The sequence below is a fragment of the Meleagris gallopavo genome, chromosome 5, assembly GCF_000146605.3.
Source record: "Meleagris gallopavo isolate NT-WF06-2002-E0010 breed Aviagen turkey brand Nicholas breeding stock chromosome 5, Turkey_5.1, whole genome shotgun sequence".
Classification (NCBI taxonomy): Eukaryota; Metazoa; Chordata; class Aves; order Galliformes; family Phasianidae; genus Meleagris; species Meleagris gallopavo.
The window spans coordinates 52568849-52591835 of NC_015015.2; the positions used below are offsets into that span (position 1 = coordinate 52568849).

At 38.4% G+C, this 22987-nt stretch overlaps 1 protein-coding gene and 1 pseudogene across 4 annotated transcripts in view; both read left to right on the plus strand.

The window, feature by feature from the left end:
• Nucleotides 1-22987, plus strand: part of PPP2R5E (protein phosphatase 2 regulatory subunit B'epsilon) — a 71641-nt gene that overhangs the window by 23262 nt on the left and 25392 nt on the right. For all 4 annotated transcript variants that reach the window (XM_010712030.3, XM_003206777.4, XM_031553722.1 and 1 more), the window contains exon 2: nucleotides 14821-15017. In XM_010712030.3, the coding sequence (XP_010710332.1) occupies nucleotides 14821-15017 (197 nt within the window). The remainder of the gene's footprint in view (nucleotides 1-14820; nucleotides 15018-22987) is intronic.
• On the plus strand, nucleotides 4828-4988 carry LOC116216724 (annotated as a pseudogene).

Below are 22987 nucleotides of genomic sequence, written 5' to 3' on the forward strand. Positions count from 1 at the left end.
AACCTCTAGGTTAATGGTGGCAGAACGCAGGAGAAGGACTGCAGTCTGCTGCATGTGTTAGTACTTTTTAGCTGTGTCAAATTCAAAAGCACATCCCTTTCACCTTCATTTCAAGTAGAAAGAAGTTCCTTTCTCACAGATATAGCAAAACAAACTATCATAGAAGCATGCAGTTTCTCATTTGCAAAATAAATGATTTCAAGTTCTCTTGGGTCCACATGGAAAAAGTACTCCACTGTTTTACCGGATGCTGTGTTCTCCAAAACATCCCATTTTTAAATGGCTTTTTCTTAATGATGCACAGCTGAAGGCCCTTCCCTGTACTCTTGGCAGCCTGTGCAGTCTTTATGGGGTGGAACAGGATCTTTGTTTCCTCTTCAGAAAGAGTATTAATTCTCCCGGTATTTAAGTGAATTCAGGATTCCTAACTTGTTGAAAAGCTCTGCTTTTAGTTTTTACAGATGAGGCTCAGGACATCTGATAGTTGCATTCATGTTATCAGAAATATGCTATGTGTTTGTCTGTGGTATCCTCAGAGTTTCCAGAAGAGATTCATTACAGCAGTATTAAATTATTGCGGTCCTCATTAGTTAAAATGAATCAAGTTCTCTTAATAGAATGCTAATTTTCTCATTTATGTTCCCTATTTCTGAGGTAATGACTTCTAAATACTAAACATTTGAATTTTCCTTTCTAGTGGAATAATAAAGTGTCATAATGACCGTGAAGTAATGTATAATGAATTTAGAGCATTTAGCTATTTACTTTTCCCACTGTTTTCCTAGTAAAAGCTGCCTAACCAGTCTGTCTGATAATCTTTTTTTCCTTTCCGAGCCATCCTGGTTGATAACTGTTCAGAAGCGGAATTCTTGGGAGGAGATTCCAACATGTTTTAAGTTAACTATTCATTAGCAGTATAATTGAAAAGCAGACGGGACTGCCTGAGTGTTCTGAAATGTGCTGGGTAGCTGGGAAGCCAGCTGTATGGAAATACACCTATTTCAGAACTTACTGTTTGTAGGTGTGTATTTTCATCATTTATTTCACTCTTTAAAAATTCAGCTTTGCGTAGGTTTTCTGTCATTTCTTTTGGGGAGAGCTTTGCATGTTTACATGTTTATCTAGGTAATATATAGTAAAAATAAGAGACTGCTGAATAAGCAGAGACCAGTGATAAATGCTGCAGCTATCACCTGTTTTGTGTGGTGCTTTCTTACTGGAGTTGGAGCTTTAAATATAAAACATTCTCATGCAAAAATGTTATTTCTTTAAAAAGTGAGAAAAGTTGCTATAGCACCTTACAGCCTAAAATCTGGTTAATTTGTATTAAACTCTGGGCTTCCTCTTGCAGGGGAACAAATTTACTGGAAGTTTCCTCATTTGAATACACTAAGTATGAGGCATAGGCATTCCTCAGTGCAGCAGCTGAGAAAGAGTTACTCAGCTAGGTTACTTTTCCAGTTGTGACTAAGGGGCCGATTAGCAGCGTCCGGAATGAGACGGCAGCACCTAGGTAAAAATAGATGGCATTTGGAGAAGCTGGGGGCTGTTTTGGAGATCTTCAGCTGCATACTGAGAGACTGAGGCAAAGCGGCGAGCTTCAGGAAGGAGTATTACAGATATGAGTGTGGAAGAACTCCATCAGTGTGCAGAGGTAAGGCAGGGAACAGAACAGGATGGGATCCCCAGACTGAAAGGCCTCTGCTGTGGGAGGAATGTCTGAGCTGGCTTCTTCACTCCCCTCTGGTAGGAGGGATACTGCTAGCATTGATATTAATGTGAAACAAGCAGTAATGACCTCTACGTGACAAGAACCGGCGGAGTGGGTGTAAAGCTTGCTAGATTTTTAGGCCTTCTATTAAGAATTGATACTGTAGTGCTCTGTCTGAGGAAGGAATAATGCACGTGAAAGTGCTGTTTCAGTAAGTTCACTTGAAGGTGATTAGCTGCTACGAAGAGACCAAGTAATTGAGTGGGACGGTGAGCCTAATGACACGAGATTATATTTTGCTTTCCAACTTTTACAGTTATAACTTCGTCGTATGACTGTAGCAGGTTCAGTGGTCTTTCTGTAGGATGCTGAAGCTTCTATTAGTATACTTTATAGCTCTGTTGTTCTTCACTGACCTGTGCTGATTTAGCTACTGTTGGCAAAGAGCTATCTGCATGTGCTCTGATACAGTCTGAACATAACATAGAGAATGTAGAATGCTGTCTGCCTTATTAGATAAACTTCAGTCCAATGGAATTATTCAAAAACTCATTTTTATTGTAAATTGCATGCTCTCCTTGTCATTTAATAATGTGTTAATGAATTAGATAAATATATTAGATAAATAAATAGGCAAGAAAGGATGTACCTGATGTCTTGTTTTGTAACATCTAGCTAAAAAGTACTTCATGAAAAACAAGCAAACAATGTGTGTAAGTTGAGAGTTCTGGATAGTAATGAACCTGCTACTCCAAAAGTGTAAGGGCAAGGTGGAAAACATGCTATGTCTGTATTCATGTAGTCAGAAAAAAGGCATGTTTGCTGTACTACATTTGCTTTCTTGATCAGATGCAAAGACTCTGTAAAAATGTATTTCAAAAATGTTACTAATTCATCAATAGTGTATTGATGAATTCAAAAGTGGATAACTTCACTTACAAAGAGGTACTTTTAGATTTCCCTAAGCACTGGCAAAATGCATGCTTTTCCTGTTGAGCTTTTCTCCATTAGTTTTTAATGGAATATGTAACTGATGAGATTGCTCTTCCTTTACTTGATTAGTAAGCAGTGAACTCTCTTCCAATTAGAGCAAAGTTGTAAAGGCAGTTCTGGTGAACTGATGTAGCACTGACGTTGGCATCCTGTCCAAACTGAAGACAAAAGGAGATCAAGTTTGCAATCACAGTATGTCTGAGGAAGGATATTGTTGATAAGCTAATTTCCAGTTTATCATCTTCAGTGTAGGAGGACCTTAATTAATGAGTAGTTTGGGAAGAGTTAAAGTAGCAGTTGACAATGGAGAGCAGTGTTTGGTAACCACAGAGGAGAGATTTTAGTTAATTTAATGCCTAAACAGTTATGCCTTGTTAGTATCTATATTGGTCTAAACTGAAAGAGTTCTGCAGAGTGACTTGATGTTCAGCAGAGTGATTCCCTTGGTTGTATTAATTACATGACATAGCCTTGTCCAGTGTACTTTTCACTTCGCTCAAGCTTGTTTGTGTATCTTAATAACTTAGTACAAAACTCAGTATTTGATCCACTACAGACGCTTTTGTTGCTAATGCACTGTTGTAGATTGATGGACATAATGCAGAGGTGCTGAATAATTTCTAGTGGAATTTACTTCAGGTGCAAAGGCCCAGTGATTGTCAGAAATAATTGTGCTGTAGCTGATGACATTTCTGAGGGAAGAAAAATACCATGACTGATACCCATGCAAGCAAGTAAATATCTTCTGCCCAAAGAAAAAAGCACTTGTTTATCTAGCATTTTCAGAAGGGGTCAGAGGTAGAGATGATATGGAGGAAAGTTCCATGAACGTGATGGTAATGCACGGCTCTGATAAGGGCTGTTCTTTAGGCAATGACAAATATTCAGAAGTGAAGTATTTGCTTTCTAGAGCTTTGTGATAAGGAGATAACACATGTATTCCTTTTGGTATTCAAGGAACAAAAATATTACCTTTTAAAAGACAGTAAAGTGTCCTAATGTTCTTTTCAAATTTTTAAGTTTTAGCAAAGATGCACCATTTTGGTATAACGGAGCACTTAAAATGGGAATGGTAATTACCTGTGAATGAATCACTCACACGTGGTAAGATTGTATTTTTGAAGGTATAGCTGATATTACACACAGAAATACATAATGATAATATCAGTGATGTAAAATATCAAGCACAACATGGTCTGGCTCAGTAAATTATTGGGGAATATAATTTACTTGTCATTCATTCTCCCTCTATTATTTAATTGTTCCAAATCTGGAATAATCTGAAGAGGGTGATGTAGGAAAGTCGAGTATGGGGATGTATTTCTGTACACTGGTGAATGTGCGACAGCCCTACAGGAATTACAGAAGCAAAATAAAATAAATCAGATTTATCTCTTTGTTTTGTTATCGAGACTGATCTGCTAGACTTGGCAATATGAGAAGGGACGTTCCCTTAACTCAGCATCTTGACTGATTTGAGTTACTATCATAAGATATTCACAGAATCACAGAATGGCCAGGGTTGGAAGGGACCTCAAGGATCACGAATCTCCAAACCCCTGCCACATGTAGGGCCACCAACCTCCTCATTTAATACCAGACCAGGCTGCCCAGGGCCCCATCCAATCTGGCCTTGAACTCCTCCAGGGATGAGGCATCCACAACCTCTCTGGGTAGCCTATTCCAGCACCTCATCACTCTCACAGTAAAGAACTTGCCCTTGACATCCAACCTAAATCTTCCCTCCTTCAACTTCAAACCATTTCCCCTTGTCGTGCTGTTATCTTCCCCTCCTGTTTGTAGGCTCCCTTTAGGTACTGAAAGGCTGCAATGAGGTCACCCCGCAGCCTTCTTTTCTCCAGGCTGAACAAGCCCAGCTCCCTCAGCCTGTCTTTGTAGGGGAGGTGCTCCAGCCCCCTGATCACCTTTGCGGCTCTCCTCTGGACCCTCTCCAACAGCTCCCTGTCTTTCTTGTACTGGGAGCTCCAGACCTGGACACAGTACTCCAGATGGGGCCTCACAAGAGCAGAGTAGAGGGGGACAATCACCTCCCTGTCCCTGCTGGCCACCCCTCTTCTGATGGAGCCCAGGATACCATTTGCTTTCTGAGCTGCAACAACACGCTGGCTTCTCGGCCTTTTGGCTAAGATCAAGTGTAGTATCTGTTCTTTTAGTTTAATGTTCATTTTAATATTCAATAACACATTCTGAGCCTTACAGACGTCTGAGTTTGAAGGGTAGCTGGTGTAGTCTTAACACTGGAAAGCCTTATGCAAGAAAAATATCTTGAAAAGGAATGCTGTGGTAACCTCCTTTCTTGACAAGTAGACTGTGTGGATTACTTATGTATGAAAAGCCTTCAGGTCGCGTTTTGGAGTAATGCTTTCTGGTTTCATGGTTGGCAGAGAGATCAGGACATGCCTTCAGGTTTTCCTGTGCTTTGTTGCAGCTCAGATGGGATGTAATGAGGCTGTGTTCTCAGCGCTGAGGAAGTGCAGATGAGCAGTGGGCTCTGTGGCTGGCCTTCCTGCAGGGATATGCTGCCACAGGCTCATCTCCCCCTGCAGCTTTCATGTGTTTTTGGCACTGTGTTGGATACGGTTGGTGATGTAGGTTCTGATCTCAAAGGACGTAAAACTTATGCCTGTAGAGACTAAAGCTGGTGTTTAAAAGATAACAAATGAATAACGAAGGCCTAACATGATGATTTTGCTCTTCCGTTGTGCTGGAGCTTCAGCAAGAAAGGGGGAACCTGTGTAAGAAGTTGGGCTTTCAGAAGGGTCCTTTTGGATACTATAGAATGAATTCTTAGCTTGTTTCCACATCTTCCATCATGACTTTGAAGGCTGCTTATTGAATCTGATCATTTTCTTACACAAACGTGTACATCATGTACAAACAAGCTTACACATGTGCAGTTCCATAAAGTTCCTCTTCCATTACACACATTGCTCCCTCTATGGAGAGAATGAGAGCCCAAGCACATGATGGGCAGTCTGATGGCTGGAAAAAATACTGTGAGACTAAATTAGTGCTAAATTAGTGCTGAGTAGAATATGCTCTTGGCTAAATTGATGCTACCAAATGAGAAGAGAATGGAGGTTACGTTTTCAGGGTACAATTAAATTCTTCTAAATGTGTAAGTAGAGTAATATAGTAAGATATTTTTACATGCATGTTTATTATTTAACATTTCATAAACATTTAATAAATGTAGACGTTTTAAAATACAAGCCTGAGTTCTTGTGCAGCAGGGTGAATGTGGAGGATAGCTCTCACTTAATTATATTTTCCACTGGAGAATGTACTCCTATGACTTCAGGTATTATTATTAGCTCAGTATAAAGCTGCTCGTTTGGGTATAAGTTACATTTTGAGTTTCCTCTGCTCTTGGTTCAATGTTTTGTTTGTTTTTAAAGCATCTATATGCCATAGAGAAACTCTACAGTTTGAGTCAAGTGAGTACTGCATATTTTTATTTGAATCCAGAGCAGTTTCAGGGCAATTAGTGAGCCAGGTATAATTTTTGCACTCTTAAAAGACACATAAATTGGAATAGCATGTACAGCTGTGTAGCTTTATTGTGATTGCAACACGTACTTAATGTATCAAATGAATTCCCGTGCAAACCCCAGATTGTCTTGTGGCTACAGTTAGAATGAAAGTTAAGATTGCTGTGACTTGTTTTATATTCAGTAATCATTATAGAGCAAAAGCTTCTCATATCATATAGGAAAAAAAAATTGTGATCTGATAAGAATCGTAAAGGAAGACAGTAATCCTCTTAAGGATTCCTGTGTCTTAGGTCAGCAGCAGGCAATCATTGTTTTTTTGCACAGGAGTTCCTAAATAGCCTGGAACTTACACATTTTGTGTGGCTTCTTTTTTTATTTTTATTTTTTTGCTGTCCAAGGATCCTAGAGATCTTGAGCTGTTGGTTAGAAGAGCCTAATCCTGCCGTTTTCTGATATTTGTCATTAATAAAACATGCAAAAAAAAAAAAAATCTAGAAAGTTGCAGCTGCAGCATTGACCATCACTTTCCCTAAAATTAACAAAGTACTGGGTGAGACAATTATAGCATAGCAAAATGGGAACAATTAGCCAAGACTTGTCTGGATGCCCTTTGGAGCACCAGTGCTGTGCTAAAAGCTCTAGGAAGGGGTGGAGGATGGTGGTGGTCCTAAGAACAAGTTGGGCAATTAAAAAGAAAACAGCCTGGAGGATTCTTTCCTGGTTTTGAAGGAAAAGAATACAGCGGGAGCAGGGTGACCCAGTGGAGCATATAGTTACTGTTGTATAGCTTTGCTCTACCTCTGTAATTTGAGAAAATGAGTTTTGTGTTTGTTTACACTGTGCTCCTGTCTCAGTATTTGTTATACCATTGAGGGTAGAGAAGCTGAGTAATTAGAAAGCATTTTGTTGCTAAGTTCAGCTTATTTTGTACTTGCTACCTTTTGCTGTTTAAACATATTGAGTTTGAACTCTATGTATTTGAACAGAGGTGTGCTGCTCTACTTAATTTAAACTGCAGCTCTCTGAGTAGCAGCTGGAAGAACAAACATACCTGCATGAATCAACAGGCTGTGGTGCCCTGGTTGATGGCCTAAAATGAAAAAAAAAAAAATACATCTTATAGGTGGACATACATTCGTTTTTACATAAATGCAGAAAGCAGAAGTTGAAGAGTGTATGGTTTTTGTTTTTAAGAATACTTTAAAATCCATCCCATGTTGTTTTTTTTTTTTTTTTTAATTTCTTTTTGCAAAGAGTTTGAAGTGAAGCAGCGATGTCCTTCCACTAGTTGTGGAAGACTAGGCAGGTGTGTGGCAAACATGTCCTGACAATTTCTTTAATACCTCCATTTCATGTTGTCACGTGGCAGGACAGCCATGGAGAGCTGCTCTCTCTGGTAGTAGTTCAGCAGAGCCAGCAACTTTGACTCTTCTAGATGAAGGTTTGCTTCTACTTGGAAAGTGCAGTTCAGTAATAATCTACTTAACACAACTAGCATGAGATTTCTGAGCCAGTGTAAAAGAAACTTGAGGCAGCTCAGGAAAATTGGCCTCAGTAATTCTTGGTGTTTCAGCAAAATATTTTTGTCTTATTTGGGGATTTTATGCCACGTATTCAATGTAGGAAATTGAAAGAACATGTTTTTTTTGCCAGCCCTTTTCACCCCTGTTAAAAATAAATAAATAAAATCATTGGTTTTGAAATTCCATTAAAAATGGGGAGAGACAGAAAGCAGTCCACAAAACCTGTGATCAGCCTGGGGCTTAAAAATAAGTGTTCATTTCGTACCGAGGTGAACTTAATGCAAGTAGTGCAGTGAAATTGTTAAAGATGTCACAGTGTCAGGAACATGGAGATATATGGTTGCTTAATCACATCCAGCCCCTAACCACTAATTCATTCATTGTGTTTTGCTTTAACACTTAGAGCTCCTGCTTTCCTTTTGGAATGTTCTGCTCCATTAATTGCATTACCTATTCCCTACACTCTCTTCTCTCTGTCTTTTCCAAGGCTGTAGCTCATATGCTACCTCATTTCTTTTCTCTCTTGGCCTTTTAGTACTTTGTTCTTGCTCTGCCACCTTTGGCTTCTTGCTCTCTTCCTTTCTCTTAATACTTGCAAGTTGCTTTGCCATTCCTCTACCTCTTTTGAAATTTTTTGGTAGAATTCCTCTTTTACCATCAATTTTTTTCTCTAGAATTTGTCACTTGCATCCTTTTCTGTACTTTGTCTGCTGTCTTCTTTGACCAGGATTGGTTTTGGCTCAAATGTAGTTGTAGGCATGCTCTGACTGTCTTGGATTACTTTGCTAGTCCAAACTTCCCATTCGTTGCCGAACTAATGAGAAGGTGTTGAAACATGTTGTCAGCTTACTACAGGAAGAAGGCATTGCTACATGATTATGAAGAGGCATGGTTCCTGCTGCATGGTGATTATTAGTAACAGTGTGAAGGTTATTACATACTGAATATCTTGTGAGTCACTGTGTTTCTGTGGGTCCTAGAACAGCAATTTGGTGTACCTGAATATCCTGATAAGATCATTTTCCATTAGGTGCTCATGTGTTCTGAATTCTGTCCACCAAATATTTCCTCGATTACATATTATTATCTGAAATGTTTCATGTAACACTGCTTCATAATGGTTTCATCATGTTAATTTAGTGATTCATAAGAGTACACAGACTTGTAGTACCTAGAGCACTTTGAAAGGTCTCTGCTTGCTTTAGAGTGGCACATCTTCAGTGCATGTGTCCACCAATGCTGTCCTTTTGCAGCAGGTACAGATGTAGTAGTATTTGGCTCTGCTTTGTCAGTAGCTTTGACAACTGAGCTTATAGTTGTGGTCCGTTTCCAAGTTGAAGGATGGCCACAGCACAGCCACCATTGGCATAATGAATGGTGGGAGGAGCATGTGCTGATCACAGATTGACAAGGTATAGCCTAAAGACATCTTTTCATCCAGTCCTACCATAGCTCTGGACTGAGCTACATTGGTGGATGTGAAGAAGCTTGAATAGCAGCATGTACCATGCTTGTTGTGGAAGCAGGCAAAACATTTAATGGAAGTTCCATAAGTACCTTTTATTGAAATTCCTCTTATTGTCAGCTTGATTTTAATCCATGGTCCTGTAATGAAAGAAATAGCAGCCATTCATCTGTGTAGCCTACTAAGGGGCTGAATTTCATAATATTTAAATGCATGAGGCTGAATATTGATTAATATATTAAAAAGTGTATATAAAATTTTGGCAGTTCTATGACTCGGAGTGCCTCTATAAGAATTATCTCCCAGAGCTTGTAATGCTGTCCCATGCACTCTCAAGGCACTCACATCAAATACTACCTGTAGATTGACACTGCTTTCAGACTGCTTGTCTCAATAAATACTGAAAGCTTCAGTAAGATCATCAGTGTCTATCAGTGTTCTGCAAACAGTGTGTTAGTGTTGTGCTTTTCTTCTTCTGTGTCTTCGCTCATGAAAGTCATCTTGAGCTTGTGGCACTGCATTTATTGCAGTGTGCATAGTGTTGGTATTGGTTAGACTTTCTGTATATGGAACACAGTGCCCAGCTGCTGCCCTGCCTCTGTAATTATTAGGTATAAAGAACGGACTGGGGAAACAGCTTTGAAAAAAAGCCCCTATTATAAATGAATTATTACTGACTTCACGAAGCATTCATAATATTGACAGCCAGCCATGAAAATTAAATGAATGTAATCAGCAGAGTGATTACTTTTCTTAAGAAATGTGTGTAAGAAGGAAAATATTTGTACTGCTTGGCATCTGTAAGACCAGAATTCCATGGTGAAAAGTAATGTATAGAAATGTGGCCAATGTATGCCAGGTGTATATATGACAGGATCTTTGGTTAGCTAGAGTTTGGGCTTGATTTTGGTAGACCTGCTCTTGAAGTGATCTCTTCGAAGAAGACAGAGGGCTTCTACATTCAGCTTTGCAAGTTTTATTTGAATGAAAAGGAGAAAGTTTACTTGTTATAGAATGAAAGCTTCATAGTGACCAGAGGTACGTGCTACCAACAGTAATCCACTGGGAGTGGGAGTTACACTTAGAACATTTTGATATATCAAGAATCGTAGAATGGCCTGGGTTGCAAATGACCACAGTGTTCATCCAGTTCCAACCCCCTGCTATGTGCAGGGTCACCAACCAGCAGCCCAGGCTGCCCAGAGCCACATCCAGCCTGGCCTTGAGTGCCTCCAGGGATGGGGCATCCACAGCCTCCTTGGGCAACCTGTTCCAGTGTGTCACCACTCTCTGTGTATATATGTATATTTTTAAAATGAATAAATGTTCTGATAATACATATGTGGGTGCAGGGTAGCATTTGTGGACATACTGTGTTTTTACTTAACATCTTATATGTAATCTGCAGCATTTATCTTGTTTAATTTTACGCCCTCATCTGTCTTTGGTCTGACTTTCCCTTGCAGCTGCAGTGCCTGCTTATTAATTCCCCCACCTTGTTGTCTCCAATTCTTTGGTTTGCAGCAATAATTCATTGCGAAAGTACAGCCTGAAGTGGAACAGGGGGATGATCCAGGTGTTCAGTATCTCTCCTTCATTTTTCGCTGCCATTGTGATGAGTATGTTCAGTACCATAGCTCAGTTCTTTGGATGCAGTTTTGCTAGTCAGATGCATCATTTTACTTTTCTCTGATTCTTCAGTAACTTACTTGTAAATAATATTTTATTAAAATATGAATGTAATATGAACTTTTTTTTTAATGTATGTGTATGTTAGAAGGTTGCAGTCAAAGGATGCTTCCAGACATTTCTTTCTTCAATTGGTAAAGAAATCAGAAGGCAGACACTGCAGAGGTGATTGAGGAGAAGGGATGGGCTGTTTGGATTAGGATTATTTTGGAAGAAGGATATTAAGAAGGAAACTAAATTTCATTGTCACTTAGATCTTATATTGGAGTTGTTGTAGTAACAGGGTCCATGTCTGAAAAATGTATGGTTTTTTGTCAGTTTTTCAGATCACTTTGTAAAACACTTCATTTTGTTAAAAAATTTTGTTAAAAATTTTATTTTTTTAATTGTTCAGATTTATTATTAGTCACTGTCATTTGAGCCAGTTTCCTTTGAATCTGTGAACGTTCAGTGTACTTCACAAGCTCTGTACTATGTAGAAATGTCTAGAAAGAAAACTGAGAAGCTTTTCAGCACGAAAATTAAATTGTAGGAAAGAGCTTTTTCTGAAAATGAGGTCAATTTATCTGTCTTTAAGTTTTGCTTTTTGCTAAATGTATATTTTCCCGTGCAATGGATGTAAATCATATGTACAACTCAGTGGTATCATTTTGATTTTATTCTGCACATAAAGGCATTGTAGGTCTTTACACAGAACTTCACTGAACTTACTCAACTTTCTGTTCCTTCAGGTAAAAGTGGTTACAGTGGTAAGCTCAATGTCTAGTATATTTCAGTATGTTAGTGTTGTATGCTAGCACAAGAGTAAATTGTTGCAAAATGCACTGGAACCTCACAATGTCTGTCTGCTGAAAACTAAGAAGGAGGTTTGAAAGAGGTTTGCTGTTTTACTTTGGCTAGTTGTGAACATTTGTAATGAGCTGCACCTGAAGTCGTTACGTTAAGGAGTTGAGCTCTGCTGTGGGGCTGGATAGCTTCTGTACCAGAGTACCAGTGATGGGGGTGTGAGGGTGGCAGCTGTCTTCCAGTAAGGTCTGTACATCTGTCAGAGAGGCATTAGGAGATTAGGGAAAACATCAAAAAAGACCTTCTAAAACAAAAAGAACCCAAACCAACTGATGATGTAGTCGCAGAGGGAGGCTTGTGAACATAGAATACCAATGTTATTGATTTCTGCTTGGAGATTTCCTGGTTCCAAGTAGAAAAACATAGGCATTGGATGTTACCTGTTATCAAAGCACGATACTTCCTGCGATTTTACTTTGCACTGTGAATACCAGTTTGTTTCATAAAGAAAAGCAGACGTGACCAGAACGAGTTCGGGGTTTTTCTTTGTTTTGTTTTGACAAGCTTGCCCATACAGTTTGCCTGGTTGCTGACACAGTTAAGGCTGGCATGAAATTCATGTAGCATTCTACAGTAACTTTTCTTGAGATGATCTTAATTATATTTTTCCTTTCTTTCTCACACCTCCAGATACTTTGCTGAAAATAAAAGTAAGCCTTTATTAGATGTTTTAATACTTTAATATATATATTTTTTAATTTAATGCTGACACTACATTAAAATTAATGTAGTTCTGAGTCACTGGAGTCTGGTTATAATGACACTGGATTGAAAATCGTAATGGATTCTGGTTTGTTTTCAGCCTGTGTTTGCCATTGACTGGGATATACTTGTCAGCCAAAGTAAATGCAGGCAAGCCATGTAGGACAATGCAAACAAAAACCCATTATGTTTATGTAACATCATAGATTTTATTGATACCATTTACATGTTGTAAAGTTATGTACTGGATTTGTGTAAAGAAGAGTGCAAGTTAGAATAGAACGTAAGTGCAATTGGTTACTTCTCAAGAGCATTATTTTTCTTCTTTTTTTTTTTTTTTTAATAGCTTGTGTTTACAGTCTGTCTCCAGGAAGAAATTGCTTATCAGTTAATTGTTGATTGATTGTTAGTAACAGTGAATTCTGAAGTCCATTTTCCTCTTTTGTATCGTTTGAGAGCAATCAAGAAAGCAGTAACGTGTTTGATCAAAAAGCCTTAGATTCCTCAGGCCCTTCATCTCCTCATAGACTTCAGACTGGCTCCTGCCTTAGGAAGAACACTAACAGAAGTGGTCTCCTTTGTAATGACCAAGGGCTGATGGCTTTCTCTGACATAGATTTCAGTACATTCTACTGTGAGGCATTTGAATGTGTGTGACACCCGGCCAGTGCAATGACTTCAGAATGGCCTGGTTTTGTTACCTTTAGACTTCAAGAAGCATTTGGTTTTCTTTCCTGCATTGCTCTCCCTGTCAAGTTCTGCAGGGCCACGTTTCTTCCATCTTCTGTTCCATAGGTGAGTAAAACCTGTAGGACTGTGGGATGAACAATTAAAGGATGATATGAAGTGCGGTGTTAAAACTATACCATTTTTTCCCACTTAATTTGCCTTGGATGCAGCTGTTGCAGAGATTGGTAGCAGTAGGAGATTGGTACATACAGCGTGCTTTTGTCAATTAAACTTTGCCAAGATCTCAGTTGATCTGTGGGGTACGGTTTGATAGTTGTTGAATCCTGCCATAATGACGTTGCTGACCATCGAAGAAGGTTGAGTAAATGTCTTGTGCTATTTGGTGTCAGGTCATAAAGCGTGTAGCGTATTTGTTTGTATCACCATCCAAATTTATTCTTTATGCTTTTCAGTGATTAAGCAGCGCAAGGAGTTGGTGTGAAGTGCCTTGTAATACTCAGTAGATCTTTTGAGCTGATTCTAGTACTGTTATGCATGTGGTTTAAATTTGAACAAATTTGTTAAAGCTACTCTCCTTAAAACTGCAGTACAACTGTTAACAGCATCCAGTGTTTACCAAGTATTCCTTGGCAAGACATACTCAGTCATGTATTAAGGATAAGAATTTCCATCTTAGGTTAGCTTTTATACTGGTATGTCCAAGTTTTAAGAAATAAACATCAATTCTCTACTATTTAAGTTTTTCTAGTTGAAATTAGCAAAGTTTTCCATTTGCGTATTGGATTATTGCTTAGAAGGCCATTTCCTAACGGATCATTTGTGCCTGAAAAACAAAACAAAACAAAACAAAAAAAAAAAAGGGAGATGAAAGAAAGTGAAGCATTCTCTTGTTTGAAGGCATCTTTCAGAATAAAAATAGGTATTTCATTCATGCAGCTTTTCTACTGTTCTTAGCTTCATGTACATGAACACTGGGTAAACTAGGCTGTCTGTGCATTCTTTTGATGCACTTGGTAAACTAACAAGCCACTAAGAAGTTGACAAAGGAAAAATAATTAGTACATTCTACTTTCTGTACTGGGCAAGTGCTTGTTACTATTTTGTGTATTAATGCATATTATATGTTTGTAATCCAACAAGGTATCCTCACTGTTTCGATGAAATTGCAGTTGATTTTGCTATGGAAAGAGTTGATGTGGAAGTAATAATTATGAAATTTTGTTTGCATAAATTCAGTCTTACTGTATATTCTTATCTATTCGTATAGAGTTATAAGTGACAGTATTTTTGGAAGTAGAAATTAATCAAGCTTGATCAATCTAACAGTTCTTTCATCCTTTTTTGATGTGTAAGTTAACAATGGCATATGTCAAATGCAGTAAAAATAGTGGTATACTATAAAATTAAGTCTTGAGTGCTTTTGCATTTGTGTTTTCCACTTATGCCTGTGCTTCTTTTGTGAACTGTATTTTCATAACAGCAAATAACTTACTACTACAACAAATTGTTCAGGACCTCAAACACAAAGTAGTAACAGTTCCTATAAGGAGTCCATTTGTTAATCTGGGCTCTGTTTTATGAAAAGTATTTGAATGCTGCTTTTCTTTGGAATTGATGTTCAAAAATAAATCCTGTTTCGTATAAAGAGATGCCAGACTCACGAAGATTTCCTTTCTTGTTTCATAGACGTTCCATCTTCAGAGCAGCCTGAACTATTCCTAAAGAAACTTCAACAGTGCTGTGTCATTTTTGACTTCATGGACACGCTTTCAGACCTTAAAATGAAAGAATACAAGCGCTCCACTCTTAATGAACTGGTCGACTACATTACAATAAGCAGAGGCTGTTTGACAGAGCAGACTTACCCTGAAGTAGTTAGAATGGTGAGTTTCTTCTTTCTTGTGGTCTCTTTAAATCCGCTTGCAATTCCAGTTACACATTGTGGGCGAAATTGAACCCTGGAGTAGGTGGATTAAATGAGGCCTTTGGTTTTTATTTTCTACTTGACATCACTTGGGGATAATTCTCCAAAGACAAAATTATTAATTTTTATATGTGCTTAATTAAAGTCAAGATGATGCTTATTATACTGTCAGAAATGTATGAAAGTTTCCTGATGGAAAGACCCAGCAGACGTATTATCAGAGTCCATCTCTTTTCCCCCATACCCTTTCCTTCCCCATTATAAATCATGGATTAATTTTAGAAGTTTTTTTTCTTTCTTTGAACTTTATCCAAGCATTTAAATTTGTATTGAAGCTCTGAGATAATTACTCGTGCACGCTTCAGCCTACTTTTAGACAATAAATGGTAAAGGTGCCGTGTAGAAACAGTGTGAAAATTTTATGGTTATATTATGTGGAGTCATAGTGGTTGCTGTTTGTAAGCAAGATTACTCAACAGTAAAGCCATACCTTATATATACATATAAATTGTCCAGTAATAGTATTTTCAATCAAAAAATGGTAGCAATATCAGATGCTATATGGTGAAGAACATCCTTTGTAATTGGCAAAATCAATCAATGCATTGAAACATTTATTCTGTTCTACCATATGGAACTCTTATAGCCTGCTATCTAAATGAAAAGACAGTTAGTCAAGTTGTGAACTTGATGATGCTGAAACATGAATAGATTTTATAAAGTGTTATATGTGCTCCTTACTGCTTTCCTGGAACACAGTTATATGCTGTATTGCTTGTCTGGAATACTTAAAAGTAGCTGAAAATTGTGATAGGCTCATCATGCACTTAATAGTGAATTTAAAAAGCAAAAACAGAATGAAGATGTAAGGAAAAATGTTTATATGGCTCCTTAGTTTGACTGCATTTTTAGATGTCTGTTATAACATGATCAGATTCTCCTCCTTTTCCCTTGCCCTCCCTTTTGTTCTCCTCTACTGGAGAAGTCTTCTCAATGAGCCGCTTGTCACTGCTGTGTTATGTGTTCAGCATGTGGTCTAATGCAAATTCAAGTCTGAATACAGAATTACTAGTTCTTTGCTAAGTTCTTCTGTTTGTACTAAATTTGCAGCATCTAAATGGTTTGCAAACATTACTTTTTTCTTTCTTGTACCCCTTGAAGTGAACTGATGTTGTCATTTGATCTAGACAGGACACTGATGCACAGATACCCAATATTACTGAAGCTACCTTTTCTGTTTGCAGAAGACACCCCTAGTCTCACTTTGTGACAATTTAGGATTTGTTTTAGTGTTTCTGTTACTGGGGTTGTATTTTCTCATTGGTTTCGTGTACAGTTTTTCACCATAGCAAGAAGTTAGATGTATTTGATCTGTAACTGCTTATAAAGTTCAGTTTTGAATAATAAATCATAACCTATGAAGCAATCTGTACATGAGTTGTAATGAGACACAGAACCCTTTTGCTTGCATTTTCTACAATCCCTGCAGTCATTTATGTTGATTCACTAAACTGTTTTTATCTTAAGGAAATGATGCATTGCCTAAATAGTTTGAAAAGCACAGCTTTAAATAATTGACTTAAGTATAGTCTGTAAGTGTGATACAGAGCAGTCACTGCAAGTGAAGATAAAGTGTAAACTTTTTCCAGTAGACTTCACAGATGTTTACTAATGGAGCTCCAGGAATTTCATCCCATCTCATTTTTGATGGAAAGCCGTTTTCTGTTCTCTTGTATTCTTTTCATTTCATTGTACCCTTTCTCATCTTTCTTTCTCCTGCCTTGTATTTGGGGGCTAATGCTGAACTCGAGCTACGTTTTAACCTCAGCACCAGGAAGTTTAAGGAAGGGGTAAGACTGAGAATATTCTCTAGTCTTAACTGGCTAGTCAGTGGCTCAAGATCCTTACAAATAAAAAAGGTGCTTTTTTTTTTTTTTTTTTCCTAAATAATTTCTGGAGAAAATTAGAATCATAGAATATGCTGAGCTGGAAGGGACCCACAAGAATCGAGTCCAGCTCCTAAATCCACATGGAGCCACCCAACCCCAACCTGATGTCTGAGAGCAGTGTCTCAGTGCTGCCTGAGCTCTGGCCCTCAGGGCTTTGCCTGCTGCCCTGGGCAGGCTGTTCTGTGCCCACTGCCCTCTGCGACACAGCCTTTCCCTGACCCCCAGCTGACCTGACAGCCCCATGCCGTTCCCTCAGGCCTTGGTGAGCAGAGGGCATTAGTCCGTATCAGGGGCAGCAAGTGACTTTGAGCTGTGGTGTGATGTTTGGCGTAACTTGCTCTTTGCAATAAATGCATTGTTTCAAGCATAAAATGTTTTTATCTGTGGTACTGAGGCAGACTGAACTGTACACAGTTGACTTCATGAGCTCGCTGTGCAACTGCTGCTATTATCTGTACCTGGGAATTTTCATTGTTGTCTCCAACTGTGTTTGCAAATGACCTGTCAACTTGACAAGCTCTGACCTGTCACAATGGTGAAGAGAAGAGCAGTTTTGTGTCCTTTCCAAATTGACTGCCTGCCACAGTTGTCATCGGGAGTGTTTTGACCGAAAGGCCGACAGCGTAAAACACATCAAAATGGAGCACAAATGTTCTTTTTTCCCTCTGGAAGGTTTAGTCTCTGTTGTGCTTTGCACTTGGTTCCTACATAGTGACATATGAATGCAGGGAGTAATATTTCATGCTTGGTTCCTTGGACTACTGAAATTTGGAGTTGGGAAGTATTCTAGACATAGGGGAAAAAGCAAGAAGCTTGTTTGCAAGTTGTGCTGTCACTTAAGAGAAGAAAAAAAGATGTGGAAGTCTGAAGCTGATATTTAAACTGTTGCTAATATTTATGAAGAACCATTAATGACTAAGCTGCTTTCTTTAATTAACTGAAGTGCCAGAAGAATTGATGTCAACGTGGCAGCCTTTTCTTAAAGTTTTAATAACTACATGTGGATTAGTGTTCTCTGTTCTGTGTCCCAAAAGAAGTTCAACTTTACAGATGTGAGGATAAAAGAAAATGCCTATCAAATTAATCAAAAACTCCAAGATTTTTTATTACTTTGATTTCTAAAATGATCATTTGGGGTAGCCAGCATTAAGAGTACTTTGGTATTTTTAAAGCTAGTCATCCTAAATTCATTAAAACATGAAGGCCTTATCGTAGTATCCCATGATTTACACATCGAGTTATATACAATATCACAAGAGAAAACACTTAGCTATTTGACAGTCTTTGTGTTTGTTTGTTTCTTTAAACCACTCACTGTGGCTTCACTTATACAGAAGTGCTGAATTTGTTATTTTGAAAAAACAGAATTTACTAATGGCCACCAAAGCAAGCTTACAGTAGCCTTGTCACTGTCATCAATATCACTTAATGGAAAGAGTGGTTGGGATTTGTGTTAATGATATAAGCAGGACAGATTTATTCCCATGGATGCTGCTCAGTGCCTTCCCTTGTTTTGATGCTTTATGCAGAAGGGCACATGACATTCTTCAGAATTAGGCCAGTCTCTGTAAGAAAGGTTCTTGCCAGCTGAAACTCACACTGCTAAGAAGGAAATGCCAGTAATATGACTTTATGAGCCAATAATTGGACACTTACTCTAAAATTTGAGCCTATCTGAGCAAAATAGGAGACTTATTAATGCAGCTGATTTTGCTGGCAGAATAAGCAATGGTAGTTGAATGAAATAAATGTTTATTGTCTACGTGGTGTCCTGTAGGCTGTTATGTAGTTTTTTTGTGTTTTCTGGGAATTAAGACTTAGATTGAAGATACTCATTTGTTTCACTTGAAAAATCAAATGAATGGGGAATTTGACAAGCTCTTTAACTGAGAAACCTGGATAAATCTCCTTGTTGATGAGCAACACTTAAACTCTCCTTCTTGCTTCTCCAACAATTGTAAACTCAATCCCAGACGTTTACTGTGATGTTTATACAACATCCATGGATACTTGCCAGCCCAGAAGAGGTGGATAATGAAACTTTTTTGAGATGTACCTTGTGGAATTCCTAATGGAGTATTATTTTGGTTTTCTTCCTTTTATGTGCAGAGATGACTCTAGTATCCTATTCTCTGCTTTTTTTTTTTGTGTGTGTGTGTGTGTGTAAAACTCTCTGTATTCAGTCTTACCTTTTTGATCCTGCAAAACCTCATTTTGTTCCTGTTGGTTTAGATACTAGATTTAAAATAGCAGTACTGAATGTCATTTTAAGAGCGATAAACACAATTACTCTTCTAGAAATTGACAGATAATGCCTCTTTTCAAAAATGATTTTTATATAACTTCAGGAACTGTGTAAAATAGTAGGAGTTGATCTCGAGTTCAGCTTGAATCAGGAGACGTTGGTTTGAATGCATCTCAAATACTGAAAGAAAGATACAGTGTTCTTCAACTCCCCCAAAATGAACTTGGAGTGAGATCTGGCACATGGATGCAGCTGTGGTGGAACAAGCATGCTATTGAAGTGAACAGAAATAGAAAAAAAATCATTTCATATTTTAAGTTCTCTGCTCTCCAGCGTGAGATTTATCAATTAGGTAGGAGCAAGAAATGAATCTAACTGGTTTCTTTTATGCATTGTTTCCAAATTCCTCTGTTAGATGCTACTTAATATTCATATTCTTTATACACCTTGTTTGTACAAAACCCGCAGTACTTAGTGAAGGAAGAGACTCCAGTGTTCTGTACTCTTCAAAAAAAAAAATCAGTTGGAGGCAGCTCTTCTTGCACAGCTGTCCCTGATAATTTTTCTTGACAGTATGTAATTACATTTAACTTTATCCATTATTCCTCCTGTTGGTTACATAGGCTTCTCATTCGTCAGATGCTGTCTGCATAATAGTACAGTGTCTAAGTCTAAAGCAAAAAAATAAACTGTTTTGAGAAGCGCTTGTGTCAACTGCAGCTTTTTTTTGTTTGTTTGTTTTGTTTTGTTTAAGAGGAGCATACACTCTCACTCCCACTTTTCAGCTCTGTCATCTTCCTAGCACTGTGTCTGCAGATCGACTCAGCATGAATCTTCTGGGAGATTGTTTTCCTGGATTCTGAATATCTTGTTTTGCTCTTCAGATAGGAGTCTGAGACAGTAAGAGTTTTGTAATACTGTCTGGAGTTCATGTATTGCTAGGCTTTTGCTTCATCTGATGCCTGCTGTAGAGATGAGGGGGCTCTTTGTGCTTTAATTTGTCAAAGGCAATTGAATTATTGCTATCGTGTTGTGATGGTATGGAATAACGTGGCCATGCATTAAACAAAAACTTGTTTTACTGGATCATATCAAAATGTTTTTACAAGGAGATAGTGATGAATGAGGTTGTTGGTAGCAGGGTATCTCATGTGGTTTGCATCTAGTGTGACATTTCAGAGCTCTGACTTCCAGCAGGGAAAAGGTGTGCCTGTGAGCGTTCCCCAGGGCCATGACTGTGTTAGTACTTGCAGCTGGGATTCTGAGTGTGCTTATGAAGTGCATCTCCCATTTATTCTCACTGGACTTTGATGCTTGTCATAAAGAAGCTTGAGAGTTTGTGAATTTGATTCATTTGGGATCAAATGTGTATTCCAGAGGTGTGCCTCATGATCTCAACCTGCTAGTGGGCATCAGTACAAAAGATGGCTAAAATTAAGCTCCTTCCAAACATACATAGTGTGTGTATTCAGCAGCTGTGCACCAGAGATTTTGTTCTACCAGCCTACTCCAATTGTACTTCCCTGCTGGGTAACATAGGCATAGGTTAAGGAATCTCAATTTTACACCTTGCACTTCTGTGTGGGTGGGAGCTGCCACCACTGAAGTGAATGATACTAACAAGTTTAGGAGCCTTGACTTAAAGCTAAATTCCTGCAGGTTATTGATTGAATTTTTAGAAGAAAAGGTGAGTAGGGCTGTTCCCCACACTCTTGCTGTGTGGCCGGATAGCTGACTGTGTTCACAATCTGATGTAGTTCATTTTTATGTAACCCAGTCAAAAGTAATGCTGCTGGGCAAAAAGAAGATATATATATATTCAACTAGGAATGACTGTATTCTGGCAAGTGGTGGTGCAGAAGGGACTTGACCATTGTAGATGAGTATCTTGACTACTTTAATATAAGTTTCTGATACAGTGCAGTATTCAAAAAAGGGAAATAACAGGGAAATGGTCAGACTTTTTATGCACATCCAGCACATTTGCTGTATGTATTTGAAGACGTTAAGAAAATAAAGTGGGAGCTTAAAGGGAGGTAGAAAAAACAATCACAGGATTCAAAACAAATGAACATCTGCCTGGGTTCAGAAGATTTGTCTTTCCATTTAGCAGCAAAGACATTGAGAGCTGCCATATATATATATATGTATATATATATGGAACTACCATATATATATGGAACTAGGCTATTTCAGCCTTGTAGCCAGGAGCAGCCCTGCCCTGGTCAGTTCAGTGGTTAAGTCCAAGTTGTAAGAATGGTAGAGTTGTTAATGTTTTAAAATAAAGCTAGGTTTTTCTTTCTGTAAGGTGCACTTCACACTTCTGGGAACAGTTAAGTGGTATATATAGAAAAATTACAGTTGAATGGCTGTAAATCCATGAACAATACAAAAAACCCCACATATGCAGATATATTTCAGAAGGATAAGTGTCAGTGCCTGTATTATGAGCCATTGTTGACTCCTAGTTCAAGTAGCTTCCTATATTGCCTGACTACATTTTGTTGTTACCACACATTTTTTCGTATGCACAACTGGTTTAATCATGGTGTGTGCAGATAGCCAGTTTCAATTTCTTGTATACATGGGGTTTATGTGGACAGTTCTACTTACTGCAATAGAAGCACAGATAAATTAATTCATTGGTCCTGTTTTTATAGAACTAATATATTATACTTCCTTGCATGTACATTTGTTTTCATTTAGGGCTCCATTCAGAAAAAATATTACCGATCAAATCTTTGTTTCAAACAGCATGGCAAATGAGCACTGAGCTGAAATAGAATTCATGATGTGTTTCTGTAACATCAGTGTCCTTTATGGTGCTCTAGTGAGGGATGGAGAGAGGACTTCTCAAACATTTTCTCCTGACTTCAGGCTTAAGCAGCTTAGTACTCGATTTTCTTAAAGTTATTTCAAACATAAACATAGGGATAGAATCAGAACTTCTTGAAGCCTGTTACTTCAAATTAATTGTGTGTTCATAGTTTCTTTGTTCTGGATTGCTGCTTACCACCCTCAGATCTGTTCAGAACTTACAGTTCGTTCCTTATGGTGGTACCAGAACAGCCTTGTCTATCTTTCCATTTGTTTTTAATTAACTTGCACTTAACCATAATTACCTGGAGAAGATTTTGTCAGGGTTATGCACCAACACTGAGCTTACAGGTTTCTGGGCATCTGCAGTTGAAAAAAGATCTTTCATTGTGGCATTTCCAGCACGATCTGGGGAATTTTAGATTAGTTGCTGATGGGTGGATCTCACTGGTTTGTTGAATTGATTTCTGGCACTTGGTTATTCAGATTGTACATCCTGGGGAAGGACTGTTAGACTTCTGTGTTTGGTTGGTGAGTATCTTGGAAGGGATGCTCTTGAAGCACAGCATGCAGGCAACTTGGAACACGTAATACAGAAGATTTGTCACAATAGAGCTTTCCAGAATATTAGAGTTCAGGTTCGCTGTACAAAAATATCATCAGGGCTTGGAGGCATTCCTAATTGGTGGAAGATGGCAGTCAGTATTGATCAACAGTCATTTGCGTTGGCTGTGGGAGAGGAGCCATCAAGGGCTGTGCAGAGGCTGGCAGGGATGTCCTATGGCTGGATGAGCCAGCAGAGGTCAGAAGGGAAGTGATTCATCGATCGAGCCGGAGGAATTTTGGCACTCTGCTTGGGCCCGGGGACAAACGCTGAATAGCTACCTTATGCCTTTGTGAGAAAAATTCTTCTTCCCA